The sequence below is a fragment of the Ailuropoda melanoleuca genome, chromosome 13 (assembly GCF_002007445.2).
Source record: "Ailuropoda melanoleuca isolate Jingjing chromosome 13, ASM200744v2, whole genome shotgun sequence".
Taxonomy (NCBI): domain Eukaryota; kingdom Metazoa; phylum Chordata; class Mammalia; order Carnivora; family Ursidae; genus Ailuropoda; species Ailuropoda melanoleuca.
In genome coordinates, this window is record NC_048230.1 from 67,238,990 (window position 1) to 67,265,791 (window position 26,802).

Genomic DNA, 26,802 nt, shown 5'->3' on the forward strand with positions numbered 1-26,802 from the left:
CTGTTGTCTACAGTGTGCTTTAGGTTTTTGTTTAGGTTTGAGTTGGCATCCTAAATCCTGGGTTCATGGCAGGAAGGGGCTAAGTACTGTTTTTCATTATTCTCTATTTTTAATAATTTGCATTATAAACTTGCACATTATTAAAATCTTTCTTTTGTCTTTGTGTATATGTTGAGCATATAAAAAAAAATTTTAGGACAGTGGGAGCTTAGCAGAAAATAGGATTCTTTGCCAAGATGCTGAAGTGAACAGTAGTGTGAAAATATGCCTCAGCATTAATTACCAGGAAAACACCAACTAATTTATTGTTAATGTTTTTTATTCTCTGATCCTCCTAATAGGATGAAGCCTACTTCATTTAAATACCCAGACATAATCTTAAGTCTTAAACCGTGGCCTAAGTACCAATTAGTGAAAGGTGATATCTCTTTCCTTTGACCTACATTCTTTTTTTTTTTTTTTTTAGAGATTTATTTATTTGGTAGGGAGAATCGGGTGGAGCCCCACATGAAGCTTAATCCCAGGACCCCAAGATCATGACTTGAGCCGAAGGCAGATGCTTAACCAACTGAACCACCCAGGCACCCTCCCACATTCCTTTTTCTTTCATGTATTTACAGAGCCCCTGCTATATGCCAGGCACAGTTCTAAGAAATAGGGAGAGAGCGAAGAACAAAAACAGACATGGGAGTTGCTCATAGTATCTGGAACTTAGTAGGCATGTGACCTATGTGTTAAAAGCCTAAGCGCCACTTACTGTGACCGAGAAAAAGTTATTTAACCTCTTATCTGTAAGATTGGGAGAAAGATAGTACATATGTCACAGGGATGCTGTAAGTCAGATTAAATAGTATGAATTTAGAGCAGTGATATCAGTGTGCTGGAGGGACAAAAGCTTGAACAACTGGGTGGATTAATAGAGCAGCTAATGAGGGGTGCCTGGGTAGCACAGTCATTAAGCGTCTGCCTCCGGCTCGGCGTGGTCTCGGCGTTCTGGGATCGAGTCCCACATCGGGCTCCTCCGCTGGGAGCCTGCTTTTTCCTCTCCCACTCCCCTGCTGTGTTCCTTCTCTCGCTGGCTCTCTCTCTGTCACATAAATAAATAAAATCTTCAAAAAAGAAAAAAATAGAGCAGCTAATGAGATGGGAAAGCTAGTAGTTCAATTTGAGATACCAAATGGAGAAGTCAACTAGATCATTGGATATAGAGGTGGAAAACTAGGTAGAAACATTTGCACTAGAGATAAAATTTGGAGGTAACTGACACGTAGCTATTGAAGCCTTGAAAATAGATAATGTCAAGGCTGGAGCAAGAAGGGAAACTGGACAGCCCCAAGGAAGGCTGGGGATTTTAAGCATCAGAGGGGTGGTGTTAATTGCCTACTCTTTCAGAAGCAGAGTAGTGTAATGGAAAGAGCACACTGTTTGAAGCGAATCTTTTATGCTCAAATTTACTCATCTGTAAAATGGGGATAGATGACACCTCTCCCAGGTGATTGTACCTTCCCTCATTTTATTACATTGTATTGCATTTTTTGTTTGTAAGAATTTGTTCAAACTCAAGGTAAAAAGTGTGTTTTTGTCTGCATCTTCAACAGCCAAATAAGATAGCATAGAAAAATAATAACACTTATAAGCTTTAAAGATTTTACATGCATACAGACCACAACTTAGGTAGCTTGTATTTTATTGTCATTATAGATGAAGAACTCAAGCACTCGGAGGCTTAATAATCTAACCAAGGACATAGAAATAGAACCAGTTTGGCACTCAGTAAATGTTAACAGATAAACATAAATCATAATAAAAGTCTGTGCTCAGTTAACTTTAGTTTCCCCTCTTTACAAGTTTCCTTCAGGAATTGTGCTTGATGAGTAACAATATAATAGACGGTCGCTGTCCTTGAGATGTTTGGTAACATTCCTTCCATTTGTCCTAATTTAGTTGAGACTATTTTACTTTTAGTGAGATTAACCAAAAATCTCTTTCAGGGAGGGAATTATGTCGGGTATATTTTGGTATTATATCACTGGGTCATTAAATTTAATGTGTGTAATCATTCTTAAAATAAAAACACACCAAAACTCCATTTCTCTTGTGGCACCCAAGAAAGAAGGTGGTGTGGCTGGCAGTTGTTTTAATAGAGGTGATAGAATGGAGGACTGGGAATTAGGAGCCCTGAATCTTGGATTCTAGTTCTTAAGTTATTCAGTTCAGAATGTGCTCATTCACCAAAACTTTGGTAAGCGCCTTACACAAGCCAAGCACTGTGCCAGGCTATGTGCCCTTGGGTACATCTCTGGGTCCCTGTCAAAGTAGGATGCCTTCCTTGCCTCTTAAGGGTACTTAAGAGCTTCATTAAGGATGTGATTTGGCGGAAGGGGAGGAGGCGGGCCAGACGCCGCACTCGACGCCCCTCCCTCCGGGCAGCTCTACTTTCAGGTTCCCCGGGAGACTCCGCAACATGAAAAACTACATTTAATATGGCGCCGCCAGGCCCTCCCGGCTTAGCCACCATCTTTTCGGTAGTTCCCGAGAGGACAGGCACAGCACGCCTGCGCGGCCCCGGCATTCTCAGAGCGCCTGCGCGGCCGCAGAGCCTTTCCCCGCCCCTCTCACAGCCGCCGCCGCCGCTGCTGCTGTCGCTGCTGCACTGCTGGCGGGTGCCCGCGCCTCAGGTGAGTGAGCGCCTCAGCCCGGCCTGCTGGGGACGCGCGGCGCTGCCTGCGGGGGCGTCGCTCCCCGTGCTTTCTCATCTCCGCGGCGCGCGGAGACCCGCGGCTCGCGCTGCCAGCCTCCTCTGGGTTCCCCGGCGCCCTCCGCTCTCTCGGCCGGTGGGACCTGGGTCAGCCTGGCCTCCCTCAGCCGCTCCCCGCGCCCGGGCTTCGGGGCCTCGCGACGAAGCCGCCGATGACAGCGTGCGGGCGGTAAGGGCCGAGCCTCCGGGCGCCGGGCGCCCGACCCCCTCGGTCTCAGGGACGCACCTCAAGCGCGCCCCCCTTTCCCGCTCCTGCGGTACAGGCGGCAGAGGTCGGTGGGCCTCGGGTCCGGCGTTCACCTACCCCGCCCGTCCCGAAGCCAGGGGTGCTTGAAAGGTGGGCCGGGAGCTCGCCTTGCATGCGTACGACCCGGGTGCAGCGAGGAGTACCCTCGGGCTGGACCCCACGATGACCGTGAGAGGGAGGGGCTTCTTAGCCCCACTTTACAAATGAGGAAACTGAGGCACAGAGGTGAAGTGCCGTGCCCAAGGTCATGCGCCTGGTGGGGGCAAGGGCTAGCTCTTCAAGTCGGGGTCTCAAGCTTTCAGGCCAGTACAGTTGGAATTTGATCTTGTACCTTTAAAAATTTTTGAAATACACTTGAATCTCTGGAGTTGTTTTTGAAATACACTTGCATCTCTGGAGTTGCTTCTTCAACGTCATAGAAGTAGGCTGTGAAAACAATATCTTGTTGGAGCACAATTGAGGTTTAACTGTAATAATAATAATAATAATAATAATAATAATTGTTGTTGATAAGAGCTCACCTTCATCCAACGCTTGCTGTGTGCCAGGGATATTATTGAACATTTTATGATGATTATCTCNCACGAAGCTGGCTTCTGTGTCACAGGTAGACAGACTAGAACCTCATGGAGGGAGGCAAGGAAGCCCTCCCATGGTACCTCACTGGCAGAACAGGGATAAGCCTTGTCTGCCCGCATCCAGATTTTACCCCCAATCTGGCCCCCCAGAGGATATAATTAGTCTTCCTTTTCTGGCTGCCAGGAGAGCAGGACTGGGCTAGCTGGGCTGGCTGGATCTGGAGGTGACAGAGCAAATTTGGCGAGCACTCACCTCATTCTGGGGCTTTTTGGCTCTGTTCCAACGCTGGGCTTGAACATCTGGGTATTTGAGATAAAGTAACAAGAGGAGAAGGCATTGACAAAGCAGTGGTGAATGTAAGAAGCCTCCATGATTTAAAGTCCCAACGGAACAGCTGTAAAAATATGTGAATGTTTCTTCCCCAAAATAACTAGCTCAAGTGTCTTTTTTCTTCCTTAGCAAATCTTCCTACACACTTCAAAGCTCCGTTAACTCACCACCTTTTCTGTGAAGCCTTCCTTGCTTGATTTTCCCAATTAGAATCTCTCTCTCTCTCAATCACACACACACACACACACACACACACACACACAGACACAGACACACACACGAGTAGGGTAGAGGCTTCAGTCTTACCCTCAGGACTATTTTTGCAGCCCAAGTGCTTGGTTCATAGTAGGCTGTTGGTAAAGACTCTGTGAATTTCCACTGCTCCTTTTTATTACTCAGAGTGATGTTTTCCTTCTGCCCTTCTGTTCCTCCTTTTTGCCCTTCAGTTTCTCTTTGCTGTCCTTTCCTTTAGATTCAACTTCTGGTTGAACCCGACCTGTCACTCAGAGGTCTCCATTCCACCCTGTTTTGTAAATTTGCGGGTTAAGAGTTTTGCATCAAGAAGCCTTTTTATCCCCAACAGTGGAGTTGGTATATGTCATATAAGTGTACAGGGCAGTTTTTATTTGCATGTTGGCAGTAAAATAGCCTGAGGCTTATAGCCTTTTAGTCTATCCCTAGGTACATGTGAGAATTTTTACAGTCTTTGCCCTGTGTGGCTGACTACCCCTGGTGCTATCAGAGTAATCAGAATTTTTTGCTTAAATCACTTCATACTATTTACAATAATAAGTATTCAAAGGGCTCTTTGGGAGGCAGCAGATCTATGTTATAGGTTTTCTACATAACTGAAGCTTTTTAAAGAGCTTTTCCAAATAATTTTCTGCAAATATATCGAGTTGTTATTGTTTATAAGGCATGGTGTAAGATTTTCAATTGACTAAAATATGATCCTTGTTAAAAGAGCTTGCTAGCTAACTGGGAAACACCATATCTAGCTTAAGTCAGGTCTAAAAATTTGTATAATAGCATTATAAGCAAGCAATATGACAGTATAATGGGATATTTCATAAAATCATAAACAGTTGAAGTTGAGAGGAAGCATCAAGTCATTGAGTCCATCTTTTTTGCTTTTGTGGACCTCATCCTGAGAAGTGAACTTGTCCGAGGTCACAGAACTGGGCTACAACTTGAAATTCTAGACTTTTTATCCAATAATCAGTGAATTCATCCTTACTATTAACCAGTGACTCTATTAAAATTCCATTTATGTGCTTAGAACAGGGGTAAGGAAGAGATAACAAAAATATGATTCATGTCTTTAAGGAGCTTTGTTGGGGAATAGTAAAGAATTGTTAATTGTAACTATAATTGTTAAGTTGTGTGGTAGAGGAACTAGATATGTCACAGGAGTTGTGGGGAGAGGAAAGAGGGATCAGCATGAGCTGTGGTAGTGAAAGCACTATGGGGAGAAGTTAGGACTTTCTGGGCTTTGACAGATTGGTAGGGTAAGAATTAAAAGGACAAGGAAAGCATTTTGAAGTAGGGTGGTGAAACTGTTTAAGAAAACAGTAACAAAGGGGCCCCTGGGTGGCACAGCAGTTAAGCGTCTGCCTTCGGCTCAGGGCGTGATCCCGGCATTATGGGATCGAGCCCCACATCAGGCTCCTCTGCTGGGAGCCTGCTTCTTCCTCTTCCACTCCCCCTGCTTGTGTTCCCTCTCTCGCTGGCTGTCTCTATCTCTGTCGAATAAATAAATAAAATCTTAAAAAAAAAAAAAAAAGAAAAGAAAACAGTAACAAAAAACAAAACAAAAAAACCCTGGTTTGGCTAGAGTGGCTTGACTGGATTAGAATAGTGGTTCTCAACCTTTATTGTGCATTAGAATCACCTGAAGTTTAAAACCCAGATTTTAGGGAGTCCTGGCTGGCTCAGTCTGTAGAGCATGCAACTCTTGATCTCCGGGTCATGAGTTCAAGCCGCGTTGGGCATAGCGCTTACTAAGCAATTAAAAAATATATATATTGTGGGGGGGCCCCACTTCCAGAGTTTCTGATTTACTAGGTCCAGAGTGGGGCCTGGGAATTTGTATTTCTAACAAATTTTCAGATGATGCTGATGCTTCTGATTGAGGGACAACACTGAGAACTTCAACTGGATTTGAAAGTTGAGAAGCTAGAGTCAGAAATTGTCAAAGAATTTATTCCAAAAAGGTATAAAAGTTTGTGTTATATACCAGGATAGTAAAGCTCTGGAAAGATACATTCCAAACTTGTAATAGTAGCCACTTATGGAAGTAGGATTTAGGGGGTTGGAGAATTCACTTTGTATTCTTTACCTTTCTATATCTTACTTTTGCATTGTGCACATATTCCTTTTGTATTTTAAAAAGGGAAGAAAAGTAGGAGTCCTTTTTGAAGATATAAATATTTATGGATTTAAAAAGAGCTTGCTGAAGTAATCTAGTGTCATACAATTAACATTTTTAGACTGTATGCCAGATGCTACTAGGTTCTGGAAATACAAAACCTTTGCTAAAGCTTGAAGTCGGGTCATGGAGATGGGCAGATAGCAGTTCTACAAAGTGTCATGTGAGCTTGCTAAGGACAAGGCTCTAGCTTTGTGCATGGCAGATGATAGGCATTTGGTAAATGATGAGTGAATGAGCAAATGCAAGCAAGAAGTGAGGGTAGGAAAAAAAGGGCAAATGAGAGGTTCTGGAAGAAAAAATGGCAGACCTGAACAGGGATGATAAAAGGAAAAGGTGTGTCAAGGACTTCCAAATCCAAAGATGGGTAACAATTTGATTGGGTTTACTGCAGAACTAGGTGTCAAGTTGTCTATTCTGAAAGACCTTTTTAAATCAAGCTTTCCCTACCTTTTTTTAAGAGACTGATAATAGCACACAAAAACTTAACCTAGATTGAGTGTATTTACTAGATTTCGGGGCTTTCTTTGGTAAATGAAAATTTTTATTTTTAATCACAATGCTAATTCTGTTGTATTTATAATATTTATCTACAATTTTGCCATCAGTTGTTCTTTTATTAATGTGAAATTAACTAAGACATATGGAGGATATCTTAAATACCTTGCAAAAATGGGTGCTATTATGGAGCGCCTGGGTGGCTCAGTCATTAAGCATCTGCCTTCGGGTCAGGTCATGATCCCAGAGTCCTGGGATCAAGCCCCGCATTGGGCTCCCTGCTCAGTGGGAAGCCTCCTTCTCCCTCTCCCACTCCCCCTTCTTGTGTTCCCTCTCTCTCTCTGTCTCTCTCTGTCAAATAAATAAATAAAATCTTTAATAAATAAATAGTAATTTATTTTTTAAAAATGGGTGGTATTGTATCTTCATCTTACTTCTTCAGTGAAGGTATGGTACAATTCTGTCATGTTTTCTGTAACTTCTCACAGAGTTTGACATATTATCAGTCCTAAATAAATATCCCTTGATGGCTGAATGGGGTGTACTTTGGAAGAAATGTGGTTCACTGCATTCTGAGGTGACTTCTATATAAACACTAATTACATTACCAAACAGACTGTGGTATTAAACTTGGTAAAGAACATATGATATGGAGTAGGTGTTTTCCCCAGCTTTTTGTTTGGAGTTTGTACTTTTTATCTTCTTCAGATTTAATATAGAAAATGAAAATTCGTTTCCCAAGTAAAGGGGTGGATTTCCCCAGGCTTTGGCTACATTATTTGACTATAGTCCCCTCACCACTTAAAAATGTCCCCAGTCTAGTTTGAGTTTTCAGTTTATCAATTATAAATTTCTGATACAGCCATTCTTTATACTTTATTACCTCTTATTTTGTTTTTTGTTGCTACAGGTTTTGCAGTATCTGTTTAACGATAATGCTGTTTCAGGCCTGGGGGCCATAGTTATTGCGTTGTAGGAACTGAGTTTGATAGCCTAAACCCTCATTAATGCAATAAATCAGGGTAAGGAAAATTTTACGAAGTTCTTAAAAACTGTATGAAGTTGCTTCGTATGCATGATGATATCTTAAGGTTAGAAGTCTTGTCAGCTTTTCATTTAATTGGTAATTGTCATATGGTAATCTTACTAGAAATACCGTTTGCTTTCAAAACAGATACAGTTGCTTATTAAAAATGACAGTTTTATCCTTACAGTGCTTGTACTTTTTTAAGCCTGCACTTTCAACTTATGGATAAAAGTTGAATACTTTTTTAAATTATGAGATTTTAGCTCAGAAGCCATTTTCTATGAAACCATAATACTTGGCTGATAGAGGAGAAGAGGGGAATCAGGCTATTGTCTCTTTATTTCTGCAGTTGAGAAAGCTCTGGAGACAAGGCCGCTCCTGCCATTCTTCAACTTTTGTAGATACCCCTTCTTTTGAGTCTTTGTTGGGACATAGTTTTAACAGGGTGTTAACTAAAATTTAACTCTGGGTGATTTAGATTGGATAGGACAGATAACTTTTCTGATACACCCAGGGTGCAGAGCTCTTCTATTAAAGTAATAATGATCATAATCATAATACGTAAACTTTGTATGGCGCTTTTTAGTTTTCACAATTCTTTGATCATTAAGATTCTGGTAAACTCCTGTAGCCAAACCTGAAAAAATAGGCAGAATTAATGATTAGCTGGTATCAAGTGGGAAAAATTGGTTATAGAGGCCTGCCCAAGCTCTAGATGCAGGATGTTCAAGTTCAAATCCTTCTGCCAGGTTCAAATTCTAGCGGTATGGCCTTCGGGATATTACAAAACCTCTCCAAGCCTCAGTTTCTTCATCTGAAAGGTGGAGGAAGATTATAGTACCTATCTTATAAATGGGTTGGGAAATAAAATGAAACAATGAATGAAGTGCTTATCATGGTATCCGGTTCAGCGTATTAGGTTAGTATGAGTATTGAGTTACCACGTCTTACAGCCCTTGTTTGTCCTTTATCTCCACTCAGGCTGTCTTAAAGAACAAATTGTTTTCAGGGATTCTGTCTTATAGCTGATGGGAATCCAGATCCCATCCCAAGAACATGTACTAGAGCCTTGCCAGCAGTAGTTTTCTTGGTGTCCTGAGTTGCATCCTTCAAGAGTGGAAGACAGAGGCCATTGCTTCTGCTTCTAGAGTTACTTTAGTATGACCGCTGTGTTAGAGCTGCAGCTGGTTGGTGGGTGTCTGGGATTAAAAGAAGACCCCTAGATGGGTGTTGCTCTGTTCTAGTAGTTATCTGTACAGTACCCTGAAATGAATAGGACGATTATACAGCTCAGGCTCAGATTCCCAGCTTGGCAGTCTCTGCAAACCTCCTGTTTACCACCAGCTGCCGTGCCAGAATTTAGGAGTGACACACAACGGGAAGGTGGGCCTGTTGTAGGGGTGCTGCTGTTTTCCCTTCAGAAAAATGCAAGCTGTGCCGATGGCCCTTCCAGGGCTGAGGGCCAGCAGGGTTGTTTCTGTTAGAATGAGGGTCTATGAGCATGCTTTAGCAGCTGCCTTTGAACACTTCCCCCCCGCCCTTTGCTTATGATAGCATCTCTGAGGGTATTTTTTCTGGTGGAGAGTAACCCAGACTTTCCTTAATGTAGTAAAAAGGTCAGTGAGCTGTGTTTTAAAAAATCATTGTTTCTTCCATGAAGCTGGGTGGCTTGGCTTGTTTTTCTGGCTTTCTGGAGAGTCTCCTGAGACCCTTTCCTTTCCTAAGGGCCCCCAGGAGACAGCAATGAAACCAACATCCATTACCCTAGACACTAAAGGGGGTGATTAAGTCAATAGTTTTATGATAGATTAATTCAGGCTTTAACCCTGGCAAAACTGAAGAGCCAAGTCATCAGATAATTTTGCTTCTTATAGACTGAATATGGAATTTAGCCCAGTCCTCTGAGATATCTTTCAGAGCCTGTAATAGGAATCTAGGTGCCACTCCCAGCCCCACACCCAGTTGGTCATGTGAGTTTAGGCAAATCACTTAAATTTCAAAGCCTCTTTTCTCATCTGTAGACCAGTGGTTCTCAGCCCTGGCTACATACAGAATCACCCATGGAACTTTTTTTTTTTTAAGATTTTATTCAGTTATTAGAGGGAGTGTATGCGCAAGCAGGGGGAGAAGCAGAGGAAGAGAGAACCTGAAGCAGACTCCATGCGCAGTGTGGAGTTCACAGGGCCGGATCCCACAAACACAAGATCATGACTTGAGCCAAAACCAAGAGTCAGATGCTTAACTGACTGAGCCACCCAGGCGCCCCCGATGGAACTTTAAAAACAATACTTGGGGCTTACCCTCACCCAATTAAATTGTATCTTTAGGGTTGGAACCTGGGTATTGATGTTCTTCAAAGCTTCCCAGGTCTTTCTGATGTGTAGCTAAGAGAACAACTGGACAAGATGACCACGTTTTAAACAACTGTGTCATTCTGTTCTTCAGGAACCTTTACTGTCTACACAGTAAAGTCTAATTCATGTGTTCTGACCAGCCTTGTCTTCTTTCCAGCCACATGTCTCCTGGATGTCGTTCACATTTCTTTCTTTCCCATCCTGATGTGCTCACAAGGAATGTCCCTTTTTCCCATTCAGCTATACAAAACTTATCCATTCAAGGCCCATCATTGTTACTTCCTTTGGTATCACCTCAGGCCTTGCTCATTTCTCCTCTGCACTGGTTCTAAACTTCATTTAGCTCTAAATGCAGTGAACACTAGATGCAATGTAAGACATGATACTCAAGCACTATTGCTCTTAGGGACATGGGACACATGGAAGTACCACTGGTTTGACTTGTATGCTGTTAAAACATCTGTGGGTATCTTGTATTGTTGACTATCTCATTATGAGTGTGTATCTTACAGCTATCAGTTGATGATAGCTATCTATGATCTGACTCCAATGGGATTTTTAGCTTTATCTCCTACTCCTAATAGGAAACTACTGTTCTTGCCAAACTGGGACATTTTTCAACAGACCTGTGCTTTCTCATCTTCTTGCTTTTAAGTTCTCCTCCCTTTGTGGAGTTTCTTTTTTAAATTCTTCTCTCATTCTCATCTGTAGGAATTTAATCCTTTCATCAAGATCCAGTTCAAACATTAACCTCCTCCATGAAACTTTTTCTTAGCACCCACAACCTTTATTAACTGACCTTTGCCCTAAAGCTCTGTAACCTTTAGAGCAGTGGTTCTCAAGTTGGGGCGATTTTGCCCCCCAGAGGACATTTGGCAATATCTGGAAACGTTTTTGGTTGTCACAGTGGTCTGAGGAGGGTGTTACTGGCATCTAGTGGGTAGAGGCCAGAAATGCTACTAAATATTCTACAATGTGCAGGACAGTCCCCCATAACAGAATTATCTGGCCCATGTCAGTGGTGCTGAGGTTGAGAAACTAACAGCCTTAGAATTTGTCCAATTCACAGGCTTAGGTTTATACTGCTTTAAACTGTAGTGATTTGTTTATTGACTTAATCTCCCTTACTCAGTGGACTTAATGGTTGAAGGTGAATTCAGTCCCAAACCTGTGCTTTCTTGTTAACGTCATAGGGCTTAATGCTACACCTGTGGCCTGATCCTAACTGCTTAGTGTAATTTAGGGCCAGAGATAAAAAGAGGTCTTCAGCTGGGGTGGATGCAGTGAGGCAGCCAGCTAAATTTCTCTCCTTTTCACCCTCCAGGTCTTTTCATCTGTAATAACCTGGGAGGCAGTGTGATACGGGGGCCACAGGGCATAGAGGGAGCATTTGGGGTCTGAAGACAGTTGGGATCCGGTACTAGCTGTTGCATGGATTACTTGTGTTGCTCAGGCCATTTCACTTCTTTCAGCCTCAGAGTCCTCATCTGTGTCATCGAGATGATGCCAGTGTGCCAGGGTTTTATTTCACAGTGTGATCCTGATAATCCAAAAGATATTAGATGTAAAGGTGCTTTGTAACTGTGAGGTGCTATAATAATTACTCATGCAGACAGTGGCTTATATGTAAAAAGAGAGGATGTGAGTCAGCTTGCTGTAGAAGCACCACTGTCTACCTTCTCACTTCCTGCAGCTTTTCAGCCATAACTACTTCAGCACCAGCTGACCCCTTCCAGCTCATTCTCCTCAGTAAGCCTCCTTTCTTTGTTGCCTTCATTCTGTTTTGGTTGCCTGTCTGCAGTCTTGCCAAAACCAAAGTGATTGACTCTGCCCTTAGAATACAGACTTGTGACCTGGTGTCAGTACATCTTGGCAAAGCCTGATGAAGGCCAGACAAATTACTGTGGTCATGGGGCAAGCTACAAAACAAGACAGCATGTGGTTTAGCCAATACTATGTGTAGTCCCTTAATGTCTTTTTCAAGTAACAAAGCAATGTTTTTTAAGCACTGGAAATCTTAGTGAGTTTTCTCTGACACAGTGCAGGGTTAGATAATGGACACAGTGCAGGGTGAGATAAAAACCTGAGAGCCTCATGCCCCTGGGGTCAGGCCAGGGGCACCTTTCTGCTGATCTGCTGAGTGACCTTCAGTTAGTTATTGAGCCTCATCAAGTTGGTAATGGGGGGGGGCATGGATCTCTTAGGATTGTAGTAAGAACTGAAGAGTTGGGGGCTGGGGGAGCACTCACTCTGGGGAATAATGTAAAGTACTACATTTAAAGGGAGCTTCTGGGTCACAGAATGTCAGTCCTGTCAGGAGCCAAAAAGGTCATCCTACCCAGTCTCTTCCTTTAACTGACAAGGAAGTTGAGGCCTGGAAAAGGAAAATGCTTTGCCCAGTGCCACACAACTAAGTAGGGGCCCACCTAGGTCCAGAGTCCACATTTGATGTGTTTATGGGCTTTTTCCCAAACTGGAGGAACATGGGCATCCATTTTTTCTGAGTGAACGAAGTTTGCACTATATTGTTGGACTTTAAACTGTGTTCTGTAGAGCCCTAGCAGTCTCATCACCACTTCAGCCAGAGCCCCTACGCTTTTCTCTGTTTTCTTTTTCGAGTTGTGATGCAAAAATTAAGTCCATAGTCTTAATATCTTTAAAGGCTCTCTCAGTGTTGTCTCTGAGTATCAGAGAACACTGGTGTCTCCTGTTCATCCTGGGAACATTTTTGCTTGCACTTCAGCTCAGAAATATCAGTTTCTATATTTCTACAAAGTGATATACATAGTCATGGGCTTTTTAGCATGGAGAACTAACCCTCATTTTTCCTAGATTTTCACTGTCAGAAGATAATCGTCCTTTCTCAGTCCTGATCCTCCTCCTTCTCTCCCTCTTGGAATTTTCCTCCTCTTCCATAGAAATCTTCCTTCTCCCCTTGACTTCTTTGACATCGTATTTTTGCTTTTCTTCTTGTATCTCTGGGCTTTTTTTTGTGTGTCTTACCGGTTCTGCTTTTTTTTTTTTTTTTAAGATTTTATTTATTTGAGAGAGAGAAAGCCTGCACACTCGATTAGGGGGGGAAGGAGGGGGCAGACGGGGAGAGAGATGCAGAGAATCTCAAGCAGAATCTGCACTGAGTGCAGAGACCAGTGCCTGGTGCCCGGCTTGATCTCATGGCCCTGAGATCATGATCTGGGCTGAAACCAAGAGTCAGATGCTTAACCAGCCGAGCCACCCAGACGCCCCCTGATTCTGCTTTCTTTCCCATCACTCAGTTGTCTTTTAGAAGAGCCCAGGGCCTGCACCTCCTCCTCATCTCTAGTTTGGTAAGCACCTGTGGATTTTCCTCATTAATGCACTCCGGCCTATGCTCAGGTCTCTTGGAGGCCCAGATATTAACTTTGACTCTACATTGATTTTTTCATCAGTTTCTCTCCATTGCTTCTCAGCTCCCCCATTGCACCATTTTTCTTTATCCTTCTAACTGAAAACCTTGGCAAAATCTGACTCTTTTCTGACCATATGCTATTTTTACCAACTTTGTACCCCAAATCTCCCTTTTTCTTTCTGTGATTCCAGTAGCGTGATCACACTTGTCACCTTTCAGCTAGGATTTCTACAGCAAACCACTAAACTCTTTCTCTAGTATATTTCCCTTCTAGTTGGTCTGAGTTGTTGAATCTTTTTAAAATCCCATTTAATTTACTGAAATCCTTTTGGGAGTAGGCAGGATGAAATTAGATGAATAGAATCTTTCTCTACCCCATCCCCATCTCTATTAAGGATTGTTGCTGATAATCACACCTTTTAGTTACCTCCTCAACTCAGATGTTCTCTTCTTGTCAGCTGATGAGGTAACATGTTGGATTGTCACCATTCCAAACTGATTGGCCAAGATCCCCAGGTGATTATCTGTACATTGAGGTTTGAGGCACACTGTTATAATAACAAACAAGAAATAGCTCTTGTTGGGGCGCCTGGGTGGCTCAGCCTTTGGGTGTCTGCCTTCAGGTCAGGTCATGATCCCAGGGTCCTGAGATCCAGCCCCGCATCAGGCTCCCTGCTCGGCGGAAAGCCTGCTTCTGCTTCTCACACTCCCTTTGCTTGTGTTTCCTCTCTCGCTGTGTCTCTCTGTCAAATAAATAATATCTTAAAAAAAAAAAAAAAGAAATAGCTCTTGTTTCTGAAACTAGTTACCAAGTAATAGCTGGAATTTTATTTCTCTTATCCCTCCTCATTCCATCTTCTTGTCTTCAGCTAACTACTGAGATAGTGAGGATTCTTGTCCTGATATGGTGACTCAAACCGTCAGTCTGGCTTCCGAGTCAGTGGTGGTATAGGAATTGCTCTCAGCTTCTACTACCTTTACTTCAAGGAGGTGCCCCTGTGGGTAGAGAGGAAGAAATTTGCCCAGGATCTGAAAGCTAGTACATGGGGCCTGGCGTAGACATTATGATAGTGGGGAAAGCAAAGGTTTTTATTTTTTTCTCTATTACTTACATAGATGGGAGATACTAGAAGAGTTACTTAACTTCTTTAAGCCTAAATTTATCATCTCTAAACTAAGAAATGAAAATATCTGCCTGGGAGGCTTGTTAGGAGGATTAAACATAGGGTACTTAGAGTATAATTCCTGGCACAGAGTGGGAATTACACTTTTCCCCTTTTACTCTCTAGCCATTTGGTACCAGGTTCACTGCCTCAGTTTGAGGATGGCTGGTTTTTACTTGTCAGCCCTCACTCTGCCTCCTACAACTGGGAAAGAGGGTGAACATTTTGTAATCTACTGAAGTTTATAAAGTCCCTACCAGCTTTGTAAGAATATTAGTAGCCCTGGGGCGCCTGTGTGGCTCAGTTGGTTAAGTGTCCAACTTTTTTTTTTTTTTAAAGATTTTATTTATTTGACAGAGAGAGAAACAGCCAGCGAGAGAGGGAACACAAGCAGGGGGAGTGGGAGAGGAAGAAGCAGGCTCCCAGTGGAGGAACCTGATGTGGGGCTCGATCCCAGAATGCCAGGATCATGCCCTGAGCTGAAGGCAGACGCTTAACGACTGAGTCACCCAGGCGCCCCAGGCGTCCAACTCTTGATCTCAGCTTGGGTCTTGATCTCAGGGCTGTCAGTTCAAACTCCACGTTGGGCTCCGTGCTGGGCATGGAGCCTACTTAAGAAAAAAAAAAAAATTAGTAGCCCTTACTACCAGGATAGGATCTAGCAGCCCTATCATTTGTGCAGATGAGGGAACTGCAGGCCTTAAAAGATCCCCAGGAGGGAGCCAGTCTGTGTAGCTGAGAGATCTGGAGGTGGAGTTTTCTACCATGTGATCTTAGTTTTCTTATAGGTGTTATAAAATTCCTCATTGGCAAGGGCTTGAGACAATGAGAACTGAGCAAAAATTGAATCTCTGGAGGGATGCAGTAGGTCCCCTGTAACGTGGAAGGTAAACATCTACTGTCTTGTTGCCAGTTCCAAGTCATGCTGGAACAGTTCACTGTCCTGCATTGTCTGCATTGGGCCCAGCTGATAGGGAGAGGATTCTCATTTAATTTGTGCCCTTGTTTAAGAGTTTCTCCTGGCACAAACATTGCATTTTTCTTCATCTTTAAAAAATGCTTGGGAACACTAGGTGAATGCCAGTCACTTTGGAACTGAAGGCAACTCTGGCTTTCTTCTAGCCCTGAGGCTCCTTGACATATCTCTCCACACGGAGTTACATTTGAATAATTAACATCTTGAAGCGTCCTGCTTTCAAGTGAGTGAATTAAAGTAGGGAATAAAGTGGGTGGATTGGAAAACCATTTCAGGAAATCACCACTCTACATGGAAAAAAGAACAAGCGGAAATAGACTAAAATGTTAACAGTGGTTGTCTTTAGATGGAAGGACTGTGAGTAAAATATCTTTTCATTTTCTGTGATTTCACATTTTCTAAAGTGAACACATACTATCTATAATAGGAAAAAGAACTTTAAAATTGCCATTTTAGGGGTGCCTGGGTGGCTCAGCCGTTAAGCGTTTGCCTTCGGCTCAGGTCATGATCCCAGGGTCCTGGGATCGAGCCCCACATAGGGCTCCCTGCTCGGTGGGAAGCCTGCTTCTCCCTCTCACACTCCCCTTGCTTGTGTCCCCTCTCTTGCTATCTCTGTCAAATAAATAAATAAAATCTTTTAAAAATAATAATAAAATTGCCATTTTAAATTACTGATAAACAGTGACATCCAAATGAAAAGTAGCCACAGTTTATAGGGTGATTAATAAACACACAACGAGGGGCGCCTGGGTGGCTTAGTTGGTTAAGCATCAGACTCTTGGTTTCAGCTCAGGTTGCAATCTCAGGGTCATGAGATAGAGCCCTGAGTGGGCTCTGCACTCAGAATGAGATCACCTTGAGATTCCCTCTCCTTCTGCCTGCTCCCCCTGCCTGTGCTCTCTCTTTCTCTCTGTGCGTCAAGTAAATAAATAAAATCTTTAAAAAAAAAAAAAAAAGGAAGAAGAAAGAAATGTATGTGGTATAAAAACAAAATAAAATAAAAATTCAGCTTCTGGTCATTCAGTAGCTCAATTAAGTTTATAGGATGCCTGGGAACTGAGAAAAAGAACCATGTTCTTTTGGAGGTTAAATATCATCAGACTTGTTCTCTGTTAAGTGGCACGAATGTTTGGGATGCTTGTGATTGGCCTGTGGGGTCCATAGTTTGAGGAGTGTTCCTGGCTGGCATCCTCTGGGTTCTTAGAAGGAATGATAAAACGGCTTTTGTTAGTTTGTTCTAATGTAGTCGCAGTTGGAAGCAGAATTTATTTTGGTGTACTGGGGCTCCTGGGTGGCACAGCGGTTAAGCCTCTGCCTTCGGCTCAGGGCATGATCCCGGCCTTATGGGATCGAGTCCCACATCAGGCTCCTCCGCTATGAGCCTGCTTCTTCCTCTCCCATTCCTCCTGCTTGTGTTCTCTCTCGCTGGCTGTCTCTATCTCTGTCAAATAAATAAATAAAATCTTAAAAAAAAAAAAAAGAATTTATTTTGGTGTATTGGTCAGTAATAGCTAAAAGGTAGCCTTGAATCCATACCCTCTCCATAGCTAAGTAAATCAAAACCATGTAATCCTATGTCTGGAGGGAAAAACAGAAAAATGAATTAATATAGTAGACTAATATCAAGGCTTTTGTGATTCTCACTAATCAAAAGTAATTGTTCCTTCTTTGAACTATTATGGCCCTTCTTTTTACTTTACTTGTAGTTAGTTTTATGAATAGCTGTACCTCTACTCTACAGTAAGCTCCTGGAAAGCAGGGACCTTTTTTTTTTTTTTTTTTTCATCTTCCATAATGCTTTGCACACCGGGTACTCAGTAAGTGGTAATAGCTACATCCCCAACTCACTGAATTAGCATTTTTCCTGACTGATGAGTACATGGCCAAGGCAGAGGGGAGGAAGCCTGGGGCTTTAAAGTCTGGATGGCAGTCACCTGTCTGCAATATCCAGTATTTGCAGCCTCTCCCCATGACTCCCTGTCCAGTGGGATGGGGTAAGGATTTATGACTCATTACCCTGTCTCCTCCTCTCCAACTACTCTCTTCCCCTAGAACTGTTTCCCTGTCTTCTCCCTCTCCGTGTTAGTTATCTTTTGCTATATAACAAATCATTCCAAAATAATTATTATTATTATTGATACTTTCCGTGGGTCAGGAATTCGGGTAGGTGGTTCAAGCTCAGGGTCTCCAGTGTGGTTCAGTCAGATATCTCTGGAACTGCAGTCGTTTGAAGTCTTGACTGGGAGCTGGAAGATCCGTGTGCAAGGTAGCTCACTCACATGGCTGGAGGGTTGGTTCTGGCAAGATGGTTCCTGTCAGCATGGGCCTCCCCAGAGGACTGTTTGAATGTCCTCATAATACCATAGCTGGCTTCCCCCAGAACTGATGAATGAAGACTATAATGTTTTGAAGCAGAAGTTATGCCATTTATGATGCAGCCTCGAAGTGATACATTGTTGCCTCTGCCATATTTTATTATGTTACAAACCATCCCTGATTTATTTGGATTGGAGACTATGTGACTGCAAATATCAGGAGTCAAGGATCATTGGGTTGTTTGGAGGCCTTCTTGGAAGCTGGCTCTCATACTGTCCATCCACTGTTGTGATTCCCCAAGTGAACGCTAATGAGTTCATTAGCCTTGGTTCATCTGCCCCCTTCATTCCCATTCCTTAGTCAGGGCCTCATCCTAGCATTAGCCTTCAATTTTTGTTTTCCTCTTAATCCATCCTCCAAACTCTTGTTTCCTGAAGCATAACATTGAGCATGTTGTTCTCTTAGTTATACACCTTCAGTAACTAAACTGAACACTCCAGAAGGGAAAAGACTATTAATTATCTGTTGCTACCAAAAAAAAAAATAATACCAATAATACAAATTTACTGACTTAAAACAACACACAACACACATTTATTTTTTATTTTTTTAAAGATTATTTATGTATTTATGTATTTATTTATTTATTTGACAGACATAGAGACAGCCAGCGAGAGAGGGAACACAAGCAGGGGAAATGGGAGAGGAAGAAGCAGGCTCATAGCAGAGGAGCCTGATGTGGGGCTCGATCCCACAACACCGGGATCACGCCCTGAGCCGAAGGCAGACGCTTAACCGCTGTGCCGCCCAGGCGCCCCCACAACACACATTTATTATCTGACGATATTGGGGGTTTGGGAATCTGGCGTGCGTTGACCAGATCCTCTGCAAGTCTGCAGTGAAGGTGTTGGTCAGGGCTGTTTTCTCATCTGAGGTTTGATTGGGGAACAATCCACTTCCAGGCTCCCGTGGTTGTTGGCAGCAATCAGTTTTTGTAAGTTGTTAGAGTAAGGGTCTTAGTTTCTTACTCTTTTGGCTGGAGGCTGTCCTCAGTTCCTTGCCATGTGGCCCTCTCACAACATGCCAGCTTCTTCAGAGCTAGCAAAGGAAAGTGTTTTTCAGCAAGACAGATGTTAAAATATTATATAATATCATCATGTACAGGTACTCGTGTACATTCCATCACTTGCCATTTTGATTAAAAGCAAGCCAGGGGTCCCACCCACCCTCAGTGGTGGGGAGAGGGATTATGCACGATGTGAATAGGAGGCAGAGATCATTTTAAAGTCTGTCTGCCATGACCGTTAAGTTTCCTGTGTCTTCAGCATTCTGAGCAGTGCATGACACGTACTAAGCTCTAGTATTTGAATGAATGGACATAGTGTGACTATTATGCTTTCAATTTGTAGTTTAAGCCTCTTCCTTTACTTCCTTTTCTTTTGTTTCAGAGTTACTGATTTATTCTCGAGAATCCTCTGCTCTCATCTATCCTCATGGATGAACTTCAGGATGTTCAACTCACAGAGATCAAACCACTTCTAAATGATAAGGTAAAGACTACATTGTTTTCAATAAAATATATATGTCTTTTCTTCTGTGATTAATTCATTTAATGTATTTCCTGAATAGTAGCTAATTCAAAACATATTCAGCTTTTCTGTGGAGGAAATACTTTTAAAAATATATTTCTTAACACCCTTTTTGATGTTTTTCCTTCCTTTTTTCTTTCCTCCTACTTTTGTTTCCATGGGCCAAATTCAATCAAGTTATCCTTGAGATTTTCCTGTTCTACTGATAGAGACATTAAAGGAAAAAAATAATATGACAGAGTTAGGCAGAAAGTATGAGAGAAAGGTTTGACTTAGAATCCAAGTGTCTTGGGGCACCTGGGTGGCTCAGTTGTTAAGTGTCTGCCTTCAGCTCAGGGCATGATCCTGGCGTTCTGGGATTGAGCCCCACATCGGGCTCCTCCGCTGGGAGCCTGCTTCTTCCTCTTCCACTCCCCCTGCTTGTGTTCCCTCTCTCGCTGGCTGTCTCTCTCTCTGTGTCAAATAAATAAATAAAATCTTAAAAAAAAAAAAAAAAAAAGAATCCAAGTGTCTTGACTTTCAGTTTCTATAAGGAGAATGAACATCCATGGCTGGTGATGTATATAGGCTGCAACACTTTCCCTAAAGCTTGTCAAGTCTGTGATGTGACCTTTCTGTCATCTTTGAGGTTTTCATCGGAATGTGTGGATGTCGATAATACACCCCATTTTTATGTTAGTGTTAGAGAACCAGTGAGCAGCATAGTTCACAGCCACCAGGATTAAGGAAGTAGAAAGAGGTGTGATGGTAGAGTTACCAAAAAGCTTAGACCTCTCTCCTGTCCCTCCCCATTCAGTAAATTTCCCTGAAATTCCCTATTTTCTACCCTGTATTTTTGGTTTATTGTCATTGCCCCTATTAAAATACTCTTGTAGCTTGGTGTGAATGAGCCTGTGGCTTCTTTCCTGAGAAAAGTATTGATAAAAAGTAAGAGTAGAGATGGATGGGGTTGGGATAGGGTGCTACACCAGAAGATACTGTTGCCCTTATCTTTTTTTGCCCAAAGGCCCACCTGTAACTTCTGGGGCTGTTGACTTACTGTGTGTTTATTAATTTGCTGTTGAATCCTGCCAGTCCCATTTTCATTCCTGTGATCTCATCTCTCTACCTACATTCCCACCCTTTCCTTTATCTTTCACTAGTTTTTGCTTTCTCCCTCCTCAAGCTGCACACACATTTTTTTAGCCCCCATTTGGTTTTTCCTGCTGCTTTCCCTCATGTTTTCAGAAAAGTCTCTCCTTTATTGTCTTTGGTGCATGTGAAGGGCTGTCCCCAAAATGATGTGCCACAAGGAGGAGGAAGGAAATAAAATCTGCATCTGTAGAGCTTATGTATAGCCACAGAAATGAATAGTTACAGGTGGGAGTAGGCAGTTAAGCTTCTTGAAGGTAGTAATCTATCCTAAACCTGGCTGATGATCAGAATCAGCTGGGTAGTTGTTTAAAAATACAGACTATTGGGTCCCACTGTAGACCAACTAAACTGGACTGCGTGGGGAGGGGAACGGGACCCACACATACCTTTCTGTGATCCGTGGTCTTCAACTTCGGCTGCTTTTTGGAATTACTTGGGGAGATTTAAAAATCACCAGTGATTTTTGGTAGAGATTCTCCACAAAGATTCTGACTGATTTGGCCTGGGATATGGTTGAGCTTTTTTTAAAAATCCCGAAGTTGAGAACCATACCTCAAGTGACTGGTTAGTCATTGTTGGAAACTCGTGACCTGGTATTTGAGGACTGGGACGCAAATAGGAGGAGGATCCTTCCTGGACCCTGGAAACTCACAGGATGCCCGAGTAGGCACCTGCGTGAAAGAGCTGCAGGAGTTAATTGACCACATATCTTATAGAAAAGACACCTGGAAAAGGAAAGATTGAGTGAATGTGACCATAGAAAAGCAGTGAATTAACTCCTGGGTCCTCCTTTTTTGAGACCCACAGTGATGCCTTGACTGCGTCCGAGGTGTGCCCCAGTGCTGTGGATGGAATTGTGCACCTCTCCTCTCCCCAAACTCACATGTTGAAGCCCTCACACCCTATGTGACTGTATTGGAGATAGGGCCCTCAGGAGGTGATTAAGGTTCAATGAAGTCATAGGGTGGAATTGGAACTTGAATCCAATAGAATTCATGGCCTTGTAAGAGGAAGAGAGATCTCTCTCTCTCACACACACCGCCCCCCCCCATATGAGGACACAGCGGGGTGGTAGCCATCTGCAAGCCAGGAAGAGATCTCTCACCAGAAACCAAACCCTGCTGAAATCTTGATCTTGGACTTCCAGACTCCAGAACTGTCAGAAAATAAATTTCTGGGGGCGCCTGGGTGGCTCAGTCGTTAAGCGACTGCCTTCGGCTCAGGGCGTGATCCCGGCGTTCTGGGATCGAGCCCCACATCAGGCTTCTCTGCTGGGAGCCTGCTTCTTCCTTTTCCACTCCCCCTGCTTGTGTTCCCTCTCTTGTTGGCTGTTTCTCTGTCAAATAAATAAATAAAATCTTAAAAAAAAAAAAAAAAGAAAAAAGCAGTCTAAGACACCAAGCAATCAATGTCTCACTTCCTAACATCTGTTACCTCCCTCTTTGATAGGCCTGTGCTGTTCCTACCCACTTTCCATGCTCCCTCTTTCTCCCTGAGACATATTCCTGTCCCCTCAGTATTCATGAGATCTCCCCTGCTCCAGCCCAGCTTTGTAGAAGACTGGCAAGAGGTCCTCTTTGGATGGTGGCATTCCCAAACAAAGAATTTCACCCTCTGTAGTCCCCCTGCCCCAGAACATGAGTGCTTTTGTCTTTGCCCAGCAAGTGTGTGGTTCTGCGTTCATCATGAAAAGTCTATGGTAATGCCCTTCATCGATTATTCAGTTTGATCCCCCAATAGCCCGGTGGTATAGGGAGCACAGATCAGTTTGTTCCCATACTGCTGGTGAGAAAACTAAGGATGGGAAAGGTGAAGTAGCTTACTCAGATTGAGTACCAAAGAATGCTTACTGTGGGACAGGACTTCTAAGTCATGGCACTGTCAGTGTTTTGGGCTGGATGATTGTCGTGGGGGATCGTGGTACATGTTGTAGGATGTTTAGCAGCATCCTGGGTCTCTGTCCACTAGATGCCAGCATCTCTCAGTTGTGACAACCAAAAATGTCTCCAGACATTGTCAAATGCCCCCTGGGGGCAGAGTCTCCCTATTTGAGAACTGCTACTATAGGGGATAGGGCTCCAGATTTGAATAGGGGTAGCTCTTGAAGTTTTTTGTTTGGAGGACTGTTTTTGGCCTATCCTGCTATTATTTATTAAGCACTCTTATGTGCCAGGTGTTTTAACTACCTTCTCTCTTTTAATCAAAAGAGTATCCCTTTGAAGTACGTAGTATTATTCCTCACTTAAAGGAATAAAAAATCTGACTGAAAAACTGACTTGCCCCATCAGTATGTGGCAGAGTCAGAACTGAAACCAGGTCTGTCCTATCCTGATACCTGAGGCCTTTCCACTCTGCTGACCCCATCACCTCTGTGGCTTGCCCTGTCTCTTTAAGAAAGAGTCTAGAGACGTGTATCAGTTCACTTCATCTTTTTATCCATTCTTGTAGATATACTCTTATCCAGAAGACATCACCGTACCCTTCCAGGCTTCAGGGAGCTGGAGGAAGTCTAGACCCAACCTGTTATGGAGAGATTTGTCCTGAGATGACTGACTATAAGGAAGCATTCTCAAAATAGCTTTAAGCGAGGCTTATGTTAACTCATCTCTTGTCATTTGTTGGTACTTTTCCCATTTAATTTTAGTGTGCTTGTAATTTTGTCTGTGGCTCAGATTTGTGAAGAAGTGGGTAATTTTGCCATGCTTGTTTTGGCTCCAGTGATGAAAAGATGCAACTGCCAGCACTTATCTTTGTTTTGGGGGGCAGAAATTGTACAGACGTATGAACTAATTTTTTTTTAAATCACATTTAACTATTTTTAGTGCATTTTCACAAATATTATCTTAAGTCTCCCAGCCTTCTATGAAATAAGTAGTTAAAGGCTTTAACTACTTAAAATGGAGTTATTTTAACTCCAATTCACAGGTAAGGCTCAGAAAGGTTATATGACATATCCAAAGTTAGTGTCTAGTAAGGTGGTGAAGCCAGCACTAGTACCCACGTCTGTTGACTTCAGCCCAGATCAGGGGGTTTAGGCCTCTTTCCACCATCACTGCCTCTTGGAGCTTGTTATTCCAGCTTCCTCAACCAATAGACCTTGTAACAAGCAAGAGAGTTGACCGGTTAGTGCTTCCTTTTCCCTGACCTCAACTACATTAAAATATGTGCCAGAAAAGACTAGCAGAAAAAAATGAAAACATTAACAATAGCAGCTATTTGTCAATGGAGAGAAGACAGATGATTGTAGTTTTCTTTATACTTCTCTACAATGAGCATGTACCTTTCTTTTTTTTTTTTTTTTTTTAAAGGTTTATAAGATTGTATTTACTTACTTGACAGACAGACAGAGAGTACAAGCAGGGGGAGCGGGAGAGGGAGAGAAAGAGGGAGAAGCAGGCTCCCTGCTGAGCAAAGAGCCTGATGCGGGACTCAGTCCCAGGACCCTGAAGTCATGACCTGAGCTGAAGGCTGCCACTTAACCAACTGAGCCACCCAGGCGCCCCAAGCACATACCTTCCTTTTTGTAATTAGAAAACCAGCAAAAGGGGCGCCTGGGTGGCTCCAGTCTGTTACGTGTCTGTCTTTGGCTCAGGTCGAACCCCACATCCGGTTCCCTGCTCAGCAGGGAGACAAATTGTCTCCTTCTCCCTCTGCCTGCGGCTCTGCCTGCTTGTGCTCTCTCTCTCTCTCTATCAAATAAATAAATAATATCTTTAATAGAAAGAAAGAAAAAAGAAAACCAGGAAAAAAGGATTTGGTATAGTACGAAAAATACTGAGCCTAGTGAAGGCCAAAGGGCAGTCTTGAGGAAATAGGTAGAAGGCTACCATTGGCTTCTACAGAATTGAGGAAATATCAAGGAGGGGAGTAACTATTTAGTGGGGAGAATAGAAACAAATTATTTACTTCTTTCTGGTTCTTAAAATAGAAAGTGAAAGAGACCCTACTGCAATTTAAGTTTCCTGTCTCTCTCTACTAGTGACTGGAAATGTAAGCAGAGGAGAGAGGAGGGAGAAGCCGTGGGTGAGCATTTTTGTAACTTTAAGGACAGCAGAGATAGCCAAAGGGGTTAGTGCCAAGGCTTTTTTTTTTTTTTTAATTTTAAAAACAGTTATTGACATTTTCATTAAAGGATATTATTTGTGAAGTGCTACATCTACTATGCACTGGAGGGTGGGTGTCCCTTAATGTGCTAAGAAGTAATTGTCACATGTTATCAGAAATGGCCTAGATGGGACTGGAGCAGGAAATGAGTTCCCAAGCACGTAATGGTGCCACTGTGACTGAACGCTGTCTGCCAGCTACAAAGTCAGCAGGAGATGGTGGAAGAAGCCTTAGCCACAGGATGCCTAAGGAGTTTTTAGTGCAGGGGGTCAGTGACACACGTCATTAGCCTGCTAGTATGTTACTTTAGAGGAGAGGTTATTTTAGAGTTGAAATTTTACCTTTTCAGCAGTCTGCAGATGATTATCTGATCTGACCTCTTTACAAATTTCCCTATGAAATCTGTTTCTTAATTTGTATTTTTTGAAGGTAATAATATAGATGCTTTAAATATATATGCACATACACCAACATAAACAAACACTTGCATATATGTAATTTTTCATCTGGATTATCAGCTTGAACAGATTTCTACTTAAAAACAGTTTATTGATGATTATAAAACATTGATTTATTAATCTGTGTTAATTGATTATATTAATCTTTATTAACAAAGAAAAACAGTATTTTCTAGGCTTATCTAACCCTTCTGCTTGTACAGTTCCTCATCTTTCCACTTTCTGTTGGTAAGGATTATTATCTTTTGTTACTAAAAATGCCATGTTTTATTGTCTTTGACTTTTTTCCAAATCAGCTTGTTTCTAAAATTTTTACTGTTGTAACAACTCCTCTCTACTTTAATTCCTAGCATATCAATTGCATGTAACGTTGGTCTTCATTTTTTACTCAAATTGAGTATCTCTATTTTGAAATGCTTATAACCTTTACAAAATGATGTTTACTACATTTACTAAGTACCAGGACTAGGAGTATAGTGATAAATCAGACGCAGGTCCCTGACCCCACTTCAAGTTCACAGAAGAAGTTGATTTGCTTCAAATCTTTTCCTGTTGGTAGTTGGTTCTAAGGTCTTATACATCTTGCCTTTCTTTATATCCGTTGTTTCCTGTCTTTTGAAATTGTATATGCCTCTTGACTAGATCTCATGTTAGGAAACTACATTTCTCTTCTCGCTAGCAATTATTTGTTTTTTATTTTTATTTATTTATTTTTAATGATTTTTTTATTATGTTAGTCACCATACAGTACATCCCTGGATTCCGATGTAAAATTCGATGCTCCATTAGTTGCATATAACACCCAGTGCACCATGCAATACGTGCCCTCCTTACCACCCATCACCGGTCTATCCCATTCCCCCACCCCCCTCCCCTCTGAAGTCCTCAGTTTGTTTTTTAAATTCCCCCACCCCCTTCTTTTCATACTTCTCTTCATTCATTGATTATTCTTAGTTGCTTCTTGCTTATTCTTCAGGCTTATATTTGAGAGAATGACTTCTTTTTAATTTACCTTCTTGAGCTGCTTCATTTACCTTCTATATTTGGCTCTGAGGCTTCACCAGGAAATATTCCCCTTGGCTGGCTTCTACCTTGACTGTAACTTTCAGTAATAATATATCTTTTTTCTTGACTTATTCTTTTTTCTGTCTTTCCCCAAATTATTCTATTATTTTAATTTCTTTCTTGAATCTCTTTCTGCTAATTAAGTCTACTTAGTGCAAGGATCTTTCTGAACATGAAATTATTGGTATCTCCAAAATGGACAGAAGGAAAAAAGAAAGCACCCAGAACTTGAAACTTCTAGAAGTTTTGTTAGAGTCTAACCCTGTACCTCAAAATATCAGAGATAGTTAAGTCCCCAGGCAATTCTTCCTCCTTCTAAGATGCACCCAATGAGTGGTACTGAATTTTTAATGAGTTTGGAGAATATGGCTTCAGTTTACCACAGTTT

General features: G+C 42.3%; 1 protein-coding gene and 1 long non-coding RNA gene across 4 annotated transcripts in view; one reads left to right on the forward strand and one right to left on the reverse strand.

The window, feature by feature from the left end:
* The first annotated feature begins 2,598 nt into the window (after positions 1 to 2,598).
* The window catches only part of NDRG3 (NDRG family member 3), a 72,355-nt gene continuing 48,151 nt past the window's right edge, over positions 2,599 to 26,802 (forward strand). For 2 of the 3 annotated variants that reach the window (XM_034640526.1, XM_034640529.1), the window contains exons 1-2: positions 2,599 to 2,678; positions 19,513 to 19,614. In XM_034640526.1, the coding sequence (XP_034496417.1) occupies positions 19,558 to 19,614 (57 nt within the window). In that variant the 5' untranslated portion in view covers positions 2,599 to 2,678; positions 19,513 to 19,557. Of the gene's footprint in view, positions 2,679 to 2,710; positions 2,928 to 19,512; positions 19,615 to 26,802 lie in introns of those variants that run through there. The other variant, XM_034640527.1, reaches the window with a different exon arrangement.
* On the reverse strand, positions 2,921 to 4,360 carry LOC117795526. Its single transcript, XR_004619586.1, has 3 exons — positions 4,221 to 4,360; positions 3,837 to 3,883; positions 2,921 to 3,431 (listed from the first exon to the last, which is right to left on the reverse strand). It is a non-coding gene; the product is annotated as an uncharacterized LOC117795526 (long non-coding RNA).